Source organism: Tiliqua scincoides, chromosome 5 (genome assembly GCF_035046505.1).
Source record: "Tiliqua scincoides isolate rTilSci1 chromosome 5, rTilSci1.hap2, whole genome shotgun sequence".
Taxonomy (NCBI): domain Eukaryota; kingdom Metazoa; phylum Chordata; class Lepidosauria; order Squamata; family Scincidae; genus Tiliqua; species Tiliqua scincoides.
The window spans coordinates 49,860,352-49,877,198 of record NC_089825.1 but is presented as its reverse complement, the minus strand read 5'-3'; the positions used below and the strand labels follow the sequence as shown (position 1 = coordinate 49,877,198).

The window sequence follows — 16,847 nt, the reverse complement described above, 5'->3', positions numbered from 1 at the left end:
TGCTTTGCAACAGCTGTAAAGCAGCCTCCGCTGGCGCAGCACTAGTTATGCTGGTGGGGGAGAGAGTTAGGACTGGGCCATAAGTCACCTGCAATCATCCTGACAAAATGCCAAAGACAGATAGAGAGAGAGGACTATTGCCTTACCTCTCACTTATTACATTCTTCTTCCCAGTTATTTGGTATGATTGGAGACACTAATCTTTTAAATGTCTTCAGTGGACAAGCCACCGTACAGCCTGGCAAAATGACCTGTGTGGGTTGTTCCTTCTCGTGGCTATCCCGATAATGCATCTCAATAGTGTAGTTGCTGTTTTTATGGCACCCAAGATAAGACACAAGCTGTGAGATCTTCTGGAGTATTATAGAATCATTTTAAGAAAACAGAGCTTTATATTACACAAGGCTTGTGAACAGTGGCTAAGGCCACAGTACAACTGGGACTTTGCATTGCCATAACTAGCATTTCGGCAGCAAAAAGTCCTTTATGGTGGCAGCAAGCCATAATTTACAGCGGCATAGAATTAACCTATTCATTGGAGATGCTAGTCGCTTCTTATTCGCACAGCTCACAAACTGCAGGGCAAAGAAGTCCATACTGCATGTGATCTATCTTGAGCAGATGAGTGACTTTACAGATGTTCATCCAATCAATCCTTGTTGATTGGTACATCAGTGAGTGAATACTTGCCCTTTGCTTTCTTCATACAGTTCAAAAAAGTAGCAAGCAGCATAACGAGGTAGAGTCGTTTCGAAAACGTTGAGGGCCATCAGGAGGGCAAATAATGTGACATCATACTATGAAAGTAAAGAAAAAAAACAAAACTCTCATGTAAGATAAGTGTGCGCATGCATATGTTTGTGTACACGCAATGTTTCTCTGCATACCTGTGGGATCTGCTGCTCTTCAACATTGTTAGATTTCAGAAGCCCATAATAGACAAGTCCCCTGTTGTGCTGTATGATATGGACTGCAGGCCACAGGATCACTTTTGCAATATTACTTGAGGCTCAGTAGGAAGCTTCAGAAGTAATAAATGTTCCACTAAATGGCTATGATATCCTTAAGCTGGTTTCACACAGCCTCATTATCTAACAATTAACATCTCACTGTTGCATATTTGTAGCTCACATGTTGCACATAATTGTCGAAGTGTGAGATTTGCATGCTTACATGTCCTCATGTGAAATGAAAGTTCCAGATGCACACAGAATATACCACACTCATGTTATCCACCTGCCACAAAAAGAGGGATTGACTGCATGGGCATGGCTACTTTTATGCTATGTACATGAACTCAATGTGTTTTGAACCATGCCGTTAATTGGCCTGGTATGTGGCATATGACAACCGCAGACTTAAGACGCTTCAGATGCTCTTCTTGAGGGTAGAATACATAATCACAGGGAGAATTCACACATTTAGCGACCAGCCTGCTATCTGCAGATAAGTGCTGAATGTGGAAAAATATCAGGCATGGGATGTGACCAGTCAACATACTTCCTTGTAGTCCATCTTTGTTGCCTCTGGGTTAAAGAAGTATATCTGAAGAAGGCTCTAAATAAGTGGCTTCAATGAAAAGATCAGTAATGAAGCAAAAACTTTCTGGATGGGCTTCCCCACCATCTCTTATCTTCCCCTGCAATACATATCATCTGAAAAGTGTTGCATTTGTTCCTCGTTCAAGCAGGCAACAGTGGCCCAGCGGGTCTTCCTGGTGCCTTTGTGAATTACGTGCATGCACAGGACCATGCCGACAGATCGTCTGCAGTGCATGGGAATTTGAAGCCACCATTTAGAAATTCCTCAGTGGATGTGTTGAGGTGAACAGGTTCTCTATAGGTGTACACCACTGCAAACCACTGGCCTCTCAACATGACTAGGAGAACATTTGGCACACTACCTCGGGTCTTGTGACCCCCGTTGAATTCATTCACTCTATGGGTAGTTGAAATGAACTGTCATAGATTCATCTCTGTGTGAACATCCTCGGACACATAGGTGTAGACAATTCATATGATTGAGCACATGGGGAAGAAAGGCAAAAATAATAATGTGATCTGGGTCCAACCAGGGCTCCAGGTGGGAGAAAAAACCTGTACAGTGTGGACCCTGGACTTGTTGCTTTCTGGAAGGTTCCAGGTTCATTACTGATCTGCATCAGACATGGGCATAGTGTGACTTAGAATCTCCCTAAACTGTGTTACAGGCTACAGCCACCTCTTATGGCTTCATATTGCTCATACTGCCATTATTTGGCATGTCTACAGTGTTGGAACAGACAAGGTGCAGCCATTATGGTACAATGTTTCTCCTGGCTGCTACTTGCACTCATATGCTAGGAGGCTTCAAAGCATGTCTGGAAGGGCTTAGTCATGCTAACTCACTTTGTCCATGTCTGAAGTGAACTGGAGAATCAACTCTATTCCAGATGCCATTTGCTTTTAAGCTTGGGTAGAACAGAATGAATGAAGTCCATTCTCCACCACCTTTCCTTTGGAGAGGAATTTAGTGACTATGCTCACTCCAACAAATGGAATCTTGCAATGTTGCTTTCATATAACCCATTTCGGCCCAGCCCACAGGTGTACACATTTGATCCTTGTTGTACACTGTATACGCAATGTTTCTGCAACGTTGGGCAGAAATGACTTAAGCTACAGACATGACACTCAAGGATTGCCCTAAGGCAGCCATCTTGATCTTTGGGCACTGAACTGACTGGTGGCTGTTCCAAATCCAGTATTATCAATCAGTTTAGGGAGCAGAACTGGAAGGTGACAAGAAGATGTGAGGTTTGTGCAGAGGTGGTCCATCTGAAATGATAGAACTTACTACTGAATACATGATCATTTTTGCCTGACGAGAACACTGAGTAGCCTTTATGATCTTCTTCAGAATGTCTTTCACAAGGACTCCTACAGAGAGATGGAAAAGAATTATAATACAGTTGACACCAAGATGCATTTCAATGTGTTCAGCTGCCATATATCCGGTCTCAACTGCAGTGATGAAAGATTTCTTTTGCAGCTGAAGGTGACTGAAACATTAGAGCTTAATTTTAACCCAAGGGAAGACTGAATCAAAGCAAAGTACCCCAGTAGGAAATACTGTCAAAAAGAATAAAAGCCTGATCCTACCTTCCCCCGCCACACTGCAGCATGCAGACACACTCTCATGGCTGCATGGCATGCGTGGTAAAGGGGGGGGGGAACAACAGGAAGGCTCACAAGAAGTAAGCTATGTAGCTGGTGCATGCCTGAGGAGAAAAAGTGGTAGGGCAGGCTGTAATATGGGGATAGGATATGCCCATATGTCAGAATGCCAGATGCAAGGGAGGGCACCAGGATGAGGTCTCTTTTATCTGGTGTGCTCCCTGGGGCATTTGGTGGGCCGCTGTGAGATACAGGAAGCTGGACTAGATGGGCCTATGGCCTGATCCAGTGGGGCTGTTCTTATGTAGGATCCACTGTGTGCTTTTGCCATTGAAATCTACCCCCTCCAGCCTGCATCCAGTTTTGGTCATCATGTCTTAAGAAGGTCATCGATGTGCTGAAATGAGTTCAGAGAAGGCTAGAATGGATGGTGAGGCTTCTGGAAACCAATTCTTAAGAGGAACAATGAAAAAAAAAACAACTTGATATCTTTAGCCTGAAGAAGTGAAGGTTAGGGAAAGGTATAATAGCCATCTTCAAGTATCTGAAGAGCTGTCACACAGAGGGAGGACTTAGAACCCAATCCTGAGCTTTTTAGTGCTGGCGGTATGCATGGAGGAGGAGGAGGAAGAGACCTATTGTGGAGGAGACCCATTGCAGGACCTGTGCCTTTACCAAGGGGAAGGGGATGAATGCCCCCTTTCCCCGAGGAGATTCCAGTAGTTCTTCAGTAGCCATTTTGGTACCACTGTCCCTCTGAGCATCAAGCAGCTTAGGATTGGGCTGTTAGTTTTGACGGCTTCTGCAGACTGAACTAGAGCCAATGAACTGAAACAACGTACATGGAAGTAGATTTAGAGTAGATATAAGAAAGCATTTCCTAACTGTATGAGCTGTTCAGCAGTGGAACCATCTGTAGCATGCAGATGTCAGCTCCGTCTGGTTGGAGGTTTTCCAGCAGAGGCTGGATGGCCACCTGGCAGGGATGTTGTAAAATGTGCCTGCCCTGAGCAAACAGTTGGACTGGATGACCTCCAAGGTCACTTCCAATCCAAACATTCTGTGTTTCTAGGAACAGAAATCCCCCTGTTGTGATGCCATCGTCCTGATGCATATCTTGCCCACCTCCTTGCAGTCGTGATTTCTCCTCTCTTTTGTGTATCCCAAATATTGCAGTTAAGCGATCCTTCAACATTTCTTCCAGTTGTTCCAATGTTTCTGTAGTGACCCATTCAGGTAGTTTATAACCATGAGTTTTCTATAGAAAAAGAATCAAAAGAACTCTGTAGCCCAGTGCCCTTTAGTATCTGTTCTGCTGTTATCCTGCATACATTCTGACTCAAAAGTTGTGAGTGATGTGAGGAAATAATGAAAAACACCAGAAGGTTCTGCATTTTTGCCAGGCACAGTCAAGGAGGGGTGCAGACTGCAGTGCTGGAATTTGACAGCAGGAGTGATGATGCCCTCTGCATGAACACCCAAGTGCTGCCTTTGCAAATGTTCAAAGGGGCTATGTAAACTGAGAAATGGCATGCTCAGCAGGTGGCCAATTAAGAAATGTGCTTATGGGCATATGCCAAGTCTGCCCTGCCCCAAATGGAGAGGGATGATGGATGAAAAGGGGCTCCAATGGATGAATGAGTGTGAACAGGCAAAATGGGACCATGCCTCTCAGAAAAGGGACTGGTCTCAAGAAACACAGGTGGTAGAAGGAAGTTCAATTTTCCTCTAAATAAACCTGTACAGGCGTGCGTTGCTTAACAACCATTCGCTTAATGACAGACCGCATATACGACGGTGGTCAAAACACAACAAAGAGGCTCTTAATGAGACAGTCGGGTCTCCCATAGCCTGCAGCAGGGTCTGTGTTAACACAGCAAAGAGGCTCTTAACGCAAAGAAGAGGCAATCTGTCTCTGGTAGGCTGTGCAGCCAGCTAGTGTTTGGCAGGGAGTGTCTGTTTACACAACAAAGGCACTGGATTGGGCTGAATGTTCCCTTTATGACCTCATTGCATAACAACGGGGATCGGACCACACCTGTGTAGGATTCAACTCTAATATACCTTCCGTCATTATTATTTGGGAGATTTTTAATGGATGCTCGTAATGGAGGCACTAGCAAAGGAACCAGTGTCACGTGCCAGGCTTGCTGCAGTGTTGCAAAGACTCGCTTGGACTGCAGTGGGGGTGGGCTGGGAGGGGGGTGGACCAGGGGCCAAACTGAGTAGGGAAGAGAGAGGAACGGGGAGCAGGGAGGTGGCAGGAGACGGCGGATCCAGCAACACTGCTGATACTAGCCCCTCCACTTGGAAACTACCTGCCCATTTCTTCTCTTTGGACTGGTGCCAGCTAAAGAGCTGGTGCAGGTCTGAGAAGAACCAGTGGCAAGTGGGAGGCTTATGGAGGGGGAAGAAGAAATTTCCCCTTCTCCCTCCAAACCTCCTGATCCTCCACCACCCCTTTTTGGTGCAGCTGAAATGGCAAGAAGAAACACTGTCTCCAGGTGTGGGGCTGATCTGGGCCTGGGCCCCCTAGAGTTTGTTTCCTTCCCTTGGAGCAGCTGGAAAGTTGGATAGGATTGGGCACAAATTCTCACACGCTGCCCTCACAGACCATTATAACCAGACCCAAGGAGTCCTTCCTTTTTTAATGGTTTTCTCTGTAAGATCAGGGTAGGATCTGTTTCCAAAGGAATTGGGCTATTCCATTAAGTTCACATAAGTGAACGTCGTCTCTGGCCATGAGGGAAGTACAATGTGCATTATGTGCAGTGAAACATTTACAACATTTTTTCACCATATAGTTACTTTTTAAGCTATGATTGGTATGTGGACGAATTTATTCAAGCCTGATGTCAAAAGCCAGCCTGGTACTTACAATGGCCTGGAAGGGAGTTCACTGTCTCTTGGAACCCTCCTGCTGTTTCTTCCCCTCTTCATACCATAAACATCTGCTATTCTACAGTAAAGATTGGTTCAGAAGCAGATGAAGGGCAAGCACACGAGTGGGTAGTGTCATCATGGCCCTTCTGCTCCCTCCCTCCCTCAGCAGTCACACAGTTTGTACATTATCCGTTATCATTTATACAGAAATCTCTGCATAGCCTGAGGGATTTCAGGTTGCATTGCTATTCGTGTTGGAGCTGAATGTGTCATAAAGGTTTACGAAAAGCACCTGAACGTATAAAGCATCATACGTGTTCCAGAGTTTGTGATTGGAAAATTCCATAAGAGTCTTCATATCATATCCTGTGTGACCTGCCAGATCAGCCAAAAACGTCTGAAAATTAAAAAAAAAAAAAAGACACAGAAAAAGGATCAAGAGGGGGCAGGAGGTCTGGTCTAGAGGGTAGAGCCTCCATTTGCCTGAAGATAACATCCAAAAGTCACCAGTTCGAGGCCACCGGCACCGTGCGACCTTGAAGCAGCTGGCAAGCTGAGCCGAGCTATTCCATCTGCTCTGAGCGTGGGAGGATGGAGGCCAGAATGTGCGGCCAGATCAAGAAAGAAACATCTGAATGTTGTGGTTTCTTGAAAAATAGAACCTTCTTTCAAATTGTAAAAATCCCTGCGGGGATTTAATAAGCCTGCCTATGTAAACCGCCTTGAATAAAGTCTTGAATAAAGACAAAGAAAGGCGGTATGTAAATACCTGTATTATTATTATTATTAAGAGTCAGTCAAGGCAATTCGATCTACACAGACAAATGGGCCCTGGCTCTGCACTGATGCATGCATCCATTATTTCACCTACTATTTCACCTTTAATGTGGCAAATGTTTAATTGAGTGCATGATTCTCAAGATGAGGAAAAAGTCAAAAGTATGTCGAAATGGCATACAAAACCAGTCTAAGTTGAAGAAAAGGATGAGAAGCAAATAATCCAAAATTATCAACCCATTGTGGGGCTACATGGTGCCCAGGGCTGGGTGATGCAATGACGCCATCACATCACACCCCATGTCATCACATCAGCCCCCTGTGTCATCACATCACCTCCCTTGCTCCCAGAATGGTTTCAATGTGGAGCCAAACAGAGCCAGTAGTCTTTTGATCGTCCCCCCCCCCACAGAATGCCCAGAAAATCATGTTAAACAACTACATCAACCACTGAAGGCCTGAAGAAACCGGTATTTCATCACTACATGCCACAATCTCACTGTTGAGACTTGGCCCAGGGATAGAGGGTGAGCAAGTGAGCAGGCAGGCTGTGATGACAAGAACAAGGAGAAGCTACTGCTCGCGTGTTTGGTTGTCCTCAGGGCCTTGGATCTGGTGAAATTCAAACATTCCATTCCATCCTATGGAGGTGGCTGCAGAAAAAGCACCCTCTGCAATCAGAGAGGGTATCAGAGAGGGGAATCAAGTTGATGGGAGTGCAATGCAGTGCACTTGCAGTCTAGAAAAGGCACCTATTTGGTAAGAGTGTGTTATTTTCCTTTCTCAAGGTTGGCCCATGAGGGCAGTTGAGGCCATTGTGGATTGGTAGTGGATTGGCAGGGGATGCCCACCCACCTTCATGGCTCCTCCTCCGTCAAGACGGAAGTAGCCTACAAAAATATTACCTACCAAAATAATAAAAGGACTTGGGAAAATCCATCTGTAATAACTGTACTCCTCAGGAAACAGGTAATTAGACTCTTACCCTATAAATGTCAACTCAGGATAGGGAAAAAGTCTTGTTGTCTTTCTTACCTTCCTGGAATTCAGTTTAGCCTGGATTTCATCCATCTCCATTGTTTCCTTTACCAGTTTGTAAAAACGTATACACTTATGTGCAGTATCAAAAAACAACTGAAAGAAAAATAATGCAATTTAGCAGCTGAAGTGAAATGCTTTTGCAGTGGAGGAGTGAAGCTTCAGATTATACTCATTGGTAGAGCAGCCAGACTGGATGCATCCAGTAGCCTGAGATTTCAGAGGAAGGGTCTGGTGGTGTCACAAAACCGAATAATAATAATAATAAAATAATAATAAAACTTTATTTTTATCCCGCCCTTCTCCCTAATGGGAAAAACGGGGATGAGTTTGGTAGTGGGGCAAGTCCAGCAGGGCTCCCACTCTCAGACACCACTCTGAGGAGCAGCTGACTATTTATCCAGAACCTGAAGAAGTTAAAACAGGAACTATACAGATCTCCCTAGTTATTTGACAGGGGAAGTCTACCTCTCTGAGTAATTCCTGCAAGTTTCTTTGGTGCATTTCTGTGCATCTCTCCAGTGTGTGTTAGTTGATAAAACAGTGTGGTTTGGGGTATAGTCAAGGTGAAGGGGAATGGGGAGCAAAGCTCTGGAATGTCTCCTAAAGCAGGAGCAGTGATCTGCCTTTGAAACTTTATTGAAAGGACCTCAGTCCAAAAAAGAAGCACCCGCTTGGCAGGAGGCAAATTGAGAAACTGGCATAGGGGCTTATGCAAATATATAGGCTGTCACCCTCCCCAAGAGCTGTCTATCAGACAGCTGGTAGTTCATGTTAGATTAAGGGTTCAATCTTATGCAAATTTATTTGGGACTATTGAACACAGTGAGTCTTACCTCTGATTTGCACAGCCCAATCCCACCTAACTCCCATGTGGTGCCAACATGGCATCCACTGACTTTTTTCTTCAATTAACTTAGTGGGGCATACACTTTTCCTGCTCTTCAGGCTTGCTTCTGTGGGAATGGTTGTGCCACACCCCCAGCAAATACTGGGACCCTCATCTTGCCCTAGTGAGTGCCTGATTTCATTCACTGTGACCTACCTACTCTTGTGGTTCTGAGATTTCTTTTGCAAACCACAGATTATGCTTCGAGATCTTGTTTCTTGTGTCCCAAAACTTGTCCTCTCTTAGAAGTTACAATGGAAATGCTTTAAGAAATGGCAGCTTTATTATTTTATCTGTAAAACTTCCATTTTGAGAGTCCAAAGAGGTTATAGAAAAACAATAAAATGATGTCGCTGATCACTAGAACAACCACAAATCCAAAAATGATGCCAGCATTTCAAACCAGTAGTGGAACCAACGTAGAGCATAAAGTAGCTGCACACCATACCAAGACCTCAGCAATGGAAACAATCGTCAAACGTCTATTGAAGACCAAGAGTTTGGGGGCAATAGTAACCTCACCAGGGAAGGAGTTCCACAGTCTGGGGGCAATCACTGTAAAGGTCCTGTCCCAATTCACAAGAATGAGCTTCCACTAGCACTAGCATACATAGCTATGCTGTCATAGCTATGCTCTCAAAGTTAAGGCTCTACCACCAAACGGATAGGAGATGGAATCACTTGTGAGGAAGTGGTTCTTTGCTTCCTTTCTTACCTGGTCATCTTTAACAGGCACCGTGTGAACTGGAACAGGCTGCCAAGGGATATTTTTGTTCCAGGACTGCTTCTCAGTGGGTTGAAAGAGACCAGCCAAATTGGCTTGGGCGCTCATAATGTTCTCATCAGTATCTGTGCTTCGAATATAAATCTAGAATGAAATGAAAGAGAATATCTCAGAGCTGTGTAGATATTTTCATCGGGCTTCCCACAATGCAAAGCAGAATGCAAAGAGAGGCAGACATGAAGGCCAATAATATGTTCACTTGGGCAATCTACTGTATTACCGGTGACTTTGAAATGTCCAGGAAAGCTGTCAGCTTCAGGTGGAAGGAACAAGAGCCACCTACCATACAGCCCAGTCCTATCCGTCGGTGGCCATTTTGAGAGCACTACCACAAGAGGAGGCAACACCCATAGCTGGACCTTGTCATGGCTGTTGGAGCAGGTAAGATGGGGGGGGAGAGAGAGAGAGAAAGAGGGCAGGGAATGTGGGAAGGTGTGAATCTGGCTGCGATGGTGTGCATCTGATCTTGTTTCGTCTATCAGCAGCATCCCCATTCCCTTTCTCTTCTCAGATTTGCACCAGGTAAAGAGCTGGTGCAGCTCCAAGGAGACCTACTGCGGAGCCGGAGGGGTTATAGAGGGATAAAAGGATTTAAATCTCCTTTGAAGCCTCCTGTTCCACTGGATACAGTGTGCTCCTTTTCAGCACAGCTGCACCAGTGAGGAGAGGGAAGGATAGGATTGGGACATGGTACATTTCCTGAAATACACCAACCTTATCAGATAATTGCTCGAGCCAAGTCTGAATAATCATTTCAAAATGATAAAACACAGGTCAAGACATAATGAATTAGTGTAGCATTTCTCAAACTGTGGATCACGATCCAATTTTTTTCTGGGTGGCAGGTCTGCTGAGACCAGGAAGCTGCAAGGAATTATGGGGCATGATGCGGAAGCTGCTTTCCGTGTCATTGACCATGTCACACCATACCGTGCCCCAAAAGGCCTTGCGGAAGTATTTTCATATGATTTCAAAATGCTAAAGCACTAGGTCAAGATATAATGAAATAGCGCATATGAAAACCATGCTCTTTTGTAAAACAATCTGTTTACAGGAATGCATTGGCTAACAACATTCTGACCAGCCAGAGACTGTGGTCCCTTGGTGGTCTGCCTGAGAGCGAGCATGCCCAATTAAGCCCACTAACAGTGCTCCAAAATCACCTTCCCTGATGCTCACACACCTGAAAGGCTGTTCCTTGCTGCTCTACCACTGCTGCTTGAGCACCTGAAAATGCTGTCTGCTCCGCCAGCTAGATATCAGCCCAGGCCAGTTGATAGACTGGCAACAAGCTGCTCTATATGTGTTATTGCAAAGTGAACAGGGACAAGTGCATTGTTTCTTTTAAAATTCACCTCTTCCCGGCGGTATTCCTCACTTAAGAGCAGCTTATATCTCTCCTTTAGCAGTTGTCCAAGCTGATAGTGTTGTTGCAACCCAACCTAGGGAAAAAGAAAAGCATCTTCGTAAAAATCTTGGTATTTCTTACTGCCTTTTGGTCCTACCTTGGAATGAACTGGTTCACATCCAGGTGAGTACTTTGCATATCCCTTGCTAACTGGGATAACACCTTTTTATCAAATGGTGTTCTCATTATATATAGCAGGGGGAGAGCCTGTCCCTTTTCACCCCAGCAAAGTGTCTTTTCTAGTGGCTGTTGCTGTTTTCTACTGCATCCTTTAGATTGTGAATTCTATTGGGACAGGGAGCCATTTAGGGCCCGATCCTATTCAACTTTCCAGTGCTGGTGCAGCTGCAGTGCAGCCTGGAGGTAAGTGAACAAATGTTCCCTTACTTTGAGGAGGCCTCCATAACTACCTTTCTACAACAGGATGCAGCACACACCCCATTGGCACAGCTACACCAGGGTTGGAAAGTTGGATAGGATTTGGCCTTTAGTTATTTGATTTTCTCTGTAAACTGCTTGGTGAAATTTTTTGTTGTTGTTGAAAAGCGGTATCTAGTTAATAATAAAATATGTATATAATAAGTCAGTACAAACGGCAATGAAAACATCAAGCAGGAGAGATTTAAACAACAATACAAATCAGAAACAAAGAAAATCTGAAGAAATAGAAGGGTCTTTATAACCCATTTAACAGCCACCAATGAGGTAATCCAGTACAACAGTGTTTCTTAACCAGTGGTATTTGTATCACTGGTGGTACTTGAGGTGGTGTCTGGTGGTATTCTCTCTGGTCTATCCTGAGCCTCTTACTGGTGTCTCTTGCATTGCCTCTGAGACACTGCCATTGAGATCAATGGAGCCTGAACAGTAAGTTTACAGTACTGTTTTAGCACAACTCGATCCATGTCTACTTGGGGGTAAGCCTCACTAAATTGTATGGGGCTTACTCCTAGGGAAGTGTGCATAGGACTGTGGTCTTTGATGCATTCACCCCCCGCCCATTTCAAAGAGAAGCTATCAAACCGTGGTGAGCTGTCCAAATCCCTGAGGCCAATTGTCTTCCTTGTAGGGATCCGTGGGATAAGTGTCAAGGGGGGTTCTGTCACCATGTTGCATAACCTAAGAAAAGAATTTGAAGACGAAATGAGCTTTCAGTGAAACTTGGATGTGATGTTAAATTAAAAAGACATCTAAACTTCAGTGTTAAGAAGAGTCTATAAGTAAAAATTTGAAGTCTTTTTTGATTGGATAGCTATGGAAAATGATATATAATATGTTATAAGAGATATTGAAGGGGTAATACCATTGTAATCGGAGACTTCTTTTTTTAGATGTGATATTAGAAATTAAGAATTAGATAAGAAAGATTTTATTTTATAGATTATTTTAGTGGTAAGAAGAGTAAAAGTAAAGTAAAATTTGAAGTTTTGTTGTTTTTTTATGATGGGATAGATAAGGTTAGAGGAAAAATATGGAATGTTAAAATATTAATCAGTTGGGTTAATGAATATGATAATTTTTGTATTGATTATTAAATTTGTTTGGATTAATGTTTGTTGTAATCGATGGCCACCAACCTTGTGTGTAACCTATGTAGTCCTAACCCTAAGTCTATCCAATTTTCCTTACCTGTATCTGTAATAAATAAATAAAGCATTGGGAAAAAAAAAGACATCTAAACTTCAGCAACTGCAGTGAACCTGCCTGCAGTCTATGCATAGCATATCATAATTGGCCTTGATATCATAATCAGCCTTTTTTTCCTTTTAAGAGCAGTTTACAAAGATTGTCATGATTTTCTAGAACTGACAAGCATAATACCGAACAAAGAGGGGCTTCCTCTTCTGCTCCCCCCTTTTATTTCCAATCCGGAAGTGGGAGCAAAACAAAGAGAAGCAGTAGTCTGGATGAGAGGACAGTGGAAGTGGGCACCCCTTGCCCAATCTGCTGCCTAAAGGCCAGAACACATCCTGGAGATGTGCCAATGTATCGCCACGTATACTGACACAGTGACAGCCCTGCCAGCATAGAAGCCGGTCCACGGTTGCCACACAATGTTGGAAAAATGATGCACCAGCATAGTTCGGACACCACCTCTGCTGGCAGAGAAACTTTACTCTCCCTTAAGTCAAAGTCATGGTCAACAACAAAAAGGAAATCTTTATACTCACCAGAAGCACAAACTTCAATTGCCTTCCTGTGGTACTCTGGAGAAGCAGGGCACAGAAGAGGCTCAGGAAGGAGAAGCCAAATCTATGGAAGCTGCACACCGGAGATATCACTGCCATGTTCATCTCAACAGCAGTATATGAAATGCCATTCTAGCCAAAGTAGCCCATTAGGTCAAAGCTATGCTTTATAAGGAACAAAAGAAGGGGTGGAGACTTCTTCTGTAGATAACATCAGAAAGTTGAACCTGATGGCTACTGATCCATTTCTTGGTTATTTATTTACTGCATAAGGCTATGCAGTTTTTTTTTTGTAAAAAAAAAAAAAAAAAAGGTGCAGGAACTCACAACTTGTTAATCTTTTATTTATTTATTTATAAACTGAACTTTGAGGAGTTTTGCAGCCTTAACTGGCCCCCCTTTTGGCAACTGGCAACCAACTTTTATATTTTGCAGCCATGGAGCACCTCCCCGCCTAAAAAAAAAAATTTCTTCCTCATAGGGATTTGAATCCTAGCCTCTGGCTCCACAGACCAGCACTTTAACAATTGAGCCACAGGAACTCTTAGACTCAAAGTGTTTGGAACTAATACTTGAGGCGCTGATGGCCACCAGCTGGGCTCAAGACCTTATATGTTAGTTCTGAGCACTTTACAGGCTTTCCTATAGCCCAATGGAGAGAGTGCTGGGCTGTGGAGCACAAGGTCAGAGGTTTGAATCCCTCCCTAGCCTGCAGTTTAAAAAAAAAATGTGGAGCACAAGGTCAGAGCCGGGGGTGCAAAAAAAAAAAAAAGGTGGAGCAATAGGTCAGAGGTTCGAATCCCTCCCTCAGTGAAAGGGGAAAAAAAGGTGCTGGAATGCTGTTCAGGTGCATTCTATTACAAAAAAAGCCCTGAGGCTATGCATGAACACAGAAGACAGACCTAAGGTGTTTGTCACCCAGATCCGGCCCCTGCAGCAAGGGTCTTCTTGGGAGCAGAGGAGCTGAGCAAGTACTGTCAGGATCTGGCCCCCATGCAGAGAGTCTCCCTGGGAGTACAGCCTGAGATCTCACAAGATCTCAGGCTGACTACATGACTAGAAGGAGTGGAACTGGCTAGGTCAGCTGCTGGGCTCATAAAGGTGACTTTGAGATGGTTTGAAGAATCCCTGGTGAGAAAGGTCACTTTCCCTGGATCCTGAGAGAATTATGAGGTCACGAAGTACTTTCAGCACCATAACATTTGGAACCATGCAGAAGTAAAATTCTGGGGACAAACTTGCCTACACGTGGCTCTGTCCCAGAGCTAGCAGACTACTGTAACATCTCAGAATGTACTGGAATTTGTACTGCTGTCGTCATCTCCTCCTGTCATTGGCCCCTCTTTTTCTTCTAGTATTGTCAGCAATGAAGCAGCAACTGTCTGGAAGCAGAAATTGGAATTCCAGGTATCTCCATAGGGTAGTCTTTTGGTCTTAGGCTCCCAGGGGTGAGCAACTTGCTCAGTGCTGAACAGTGGCATAGGCTAAAGGGGTGCAAGATGTAGCAATTGCACTGGGAAACAATCTTTAGGGGGAGAGCAAGCTGAGTTTGACACGAATGGCCAAAATTCTGAAAATTTTGAAATGTACAAATAATACCATCATGTTATATATCAGGGGTGCCCAAACCCCGGCCCTGGGGTCACTTGCTGCCCTGGAGGACTCCCAGTGCAGCCCTCAAGGAGTCCCCAGTCTCCAATGAGCCTCTGGCCCTCCTGTTGGAGCCAACACTGGCCCGAAGCAACTGCTCTCAGCGAGAGGACGACTGTTTGACCTCTAGCATGAGCTGTGGGATGAGGGCTCCCTTCACTGCTTGTTGTTTCACTTCTGTGATGCAGTAGCTTTGTGCAAGGCCTTTTATAGGCCTTGAGCTATTGCAAGACCATCATTCATTCATATAAGTTCATCTTTAATATATTCATTTATGTAAACTTATGTAAATTTATTTAAATTTTAAATGTAAATTAATTCTTCCCCCACACAGTGTCAGAGAGATGGTGTGGCCCTGCTGCCAAGAACTTTGGACACCCCTGTTATATATCATTGGAAATGTAATTTAATGCAGAATGCAATGAAACAAACCACATTAGAATATCTGTAGTCTATCAAAAGTTATGGCCAATTAACCAGGAAACAAAAACACAACTGCCTTATGGAACAAAAAATGAATTTCTTTAACTCAAATCTGACCTATGAAACTGATTTTTCTGAGAGCCAATGAGATGTTATTATGATATAGCATGGAACCAATAAGGTGTTAATATGAGTCAGCTCTCATTTCCATTTATCATAATACAGTTACTCCTGCTAACTAGGTAAAGAGGCACTTTTTCAAGTGGTGCTCCTCTTATATTTAGTAGGGGGAGAATAACTGTCCCTCTTCACCCCAGCACAGTGTCTCTAACCAATAAAGGACACACTTTTTATGTATTTACTTAATTAAATTTGATTTTGTCATGGGGGGGCTACACAATCTTCTTTGACCCCAAGTAGCAGCTAAATGCCTTAGCTATGCCACTTGGCTGGGAGGAGGCAGCAGAGCAAGTGGGTGGTGAGCCACTGGGGGGAGGAGGCAGGTTTCCCCCCAATTTTCACTTTTTAAAAAGCCCAGGTGTGATGTCACTTCCAATTGTGACATCATTTCCAGGGCATCATTTTGAGCTCGGCACTGGACTACACGATCATTAGCTACGCCACTGGTGTGGCAGGTCCAGTGGCATCACTAGGGAAGAGCACCAAGTGATGCGCTTGGTGGTATGTGTGACGCCACTATTGGCCACAAGTGTGAAAAACTTAGAATTTTCGAACGATACCATCATGTTATATATCATTCAATGGGTAATTTCATGCAGAGTCCAATGAAACAAACCATGTTGAAATATCTGTATTCTATCAAACAGAACCAAATAACCAGAAAAGGAATACATAACTGCCTTATGTAACAAGTCACCTTGTATGGTTTGTCATAGGTTACCTGGGCAAAAGCACATTCCTCCATTGCTTTTCTTTGTCCTTTTTTTTTTTTTTAAGAAATCAATACACATGAGGAAAAAGGCTCTTACAGGCCACAGGCATGGCTGTAGAAAGCCTGCAGGGAAAAAAAAAATCCTCTTTTATGTGAGTCCAAGCCCTGACGGGGGGAGGGGAGCAGGGGGAGAAAAGGGTGAAGAGAAAGGAAGTAGAGGAGAAGAAAAAATGTAAAGAAAAATACTGAGCTCAGAGGATCAGCTTCCTGCTCTAGCAGAGGCAGGGTCGGTCTGGGGGCAGGATGCCCTCCACAGCAGGAAAACACTTTGGATTGGCCCTGCCTCCTAATGGTGGGAGGGGTATTTTTTGAAAGGTCAGGAATGGCCCCCTTCCTCTATCAGAGAACTGATGATGATGATGATGATGAAGCAGCAGCAGCAGCAGCAATAACATGCAAGAAAGAATTATGCCAGTCAGTGGCAAGGTGAGTGTTTTGGATATTTGGGATCAATCTGCCATAAATAACCCAATGTCCAGTCTTCCAACACTTGCATCAGGCTATGGTATTTTCAAAGGAATCTTTATTGACAGTGGACTGTATCCTAAATTTAGTGACAGCTCAATCCTCAGCATGTTTACTCAGATGTGCATGTATGTAAGTATGTAACTGAGGTGAGTGGAACTTTTTCCCACTTTTTTGTGTATAGAATTGTAACCTTAGTCATGACTAAAGCATCATTGATTTCAAAGGACCCCA

The 16,847-nt window shown here is 44.0% G+C and overlaps 1 protein-coding gene across 1 annotated transcript; it reads right to left on the bottom strand.

Moving 5' to 3' along the window:
* Positions 1–149: 149 nt before the first annotated feature.
* On the bottom strand, positions 150–13,228 carry LOC136652238 (prostatic acid phosphatase-like). Its single transcript, XM_066629166.1, has 8 exons — positions 13,106–13,228; positions 11,958–12,053; positions 10,882–10,968; positions 9,458–9,610; positions 4,281–4,413; positions 2,836–2,918; positions 687–797; positions 150–353 (listed from the first exon to the last, which is right to left on the bottom strand). The coding sequence occupies exons 1-8, from the start codon at positions 13,226–13,228 to the stop codon at positions 150–152; spliced, it is 990 nt and encodes a 329-aa protein (XP_066485263.1).
* Between the last annotated feature and the right edge of the window lie 3,619 nt (positions 13,229–16,847).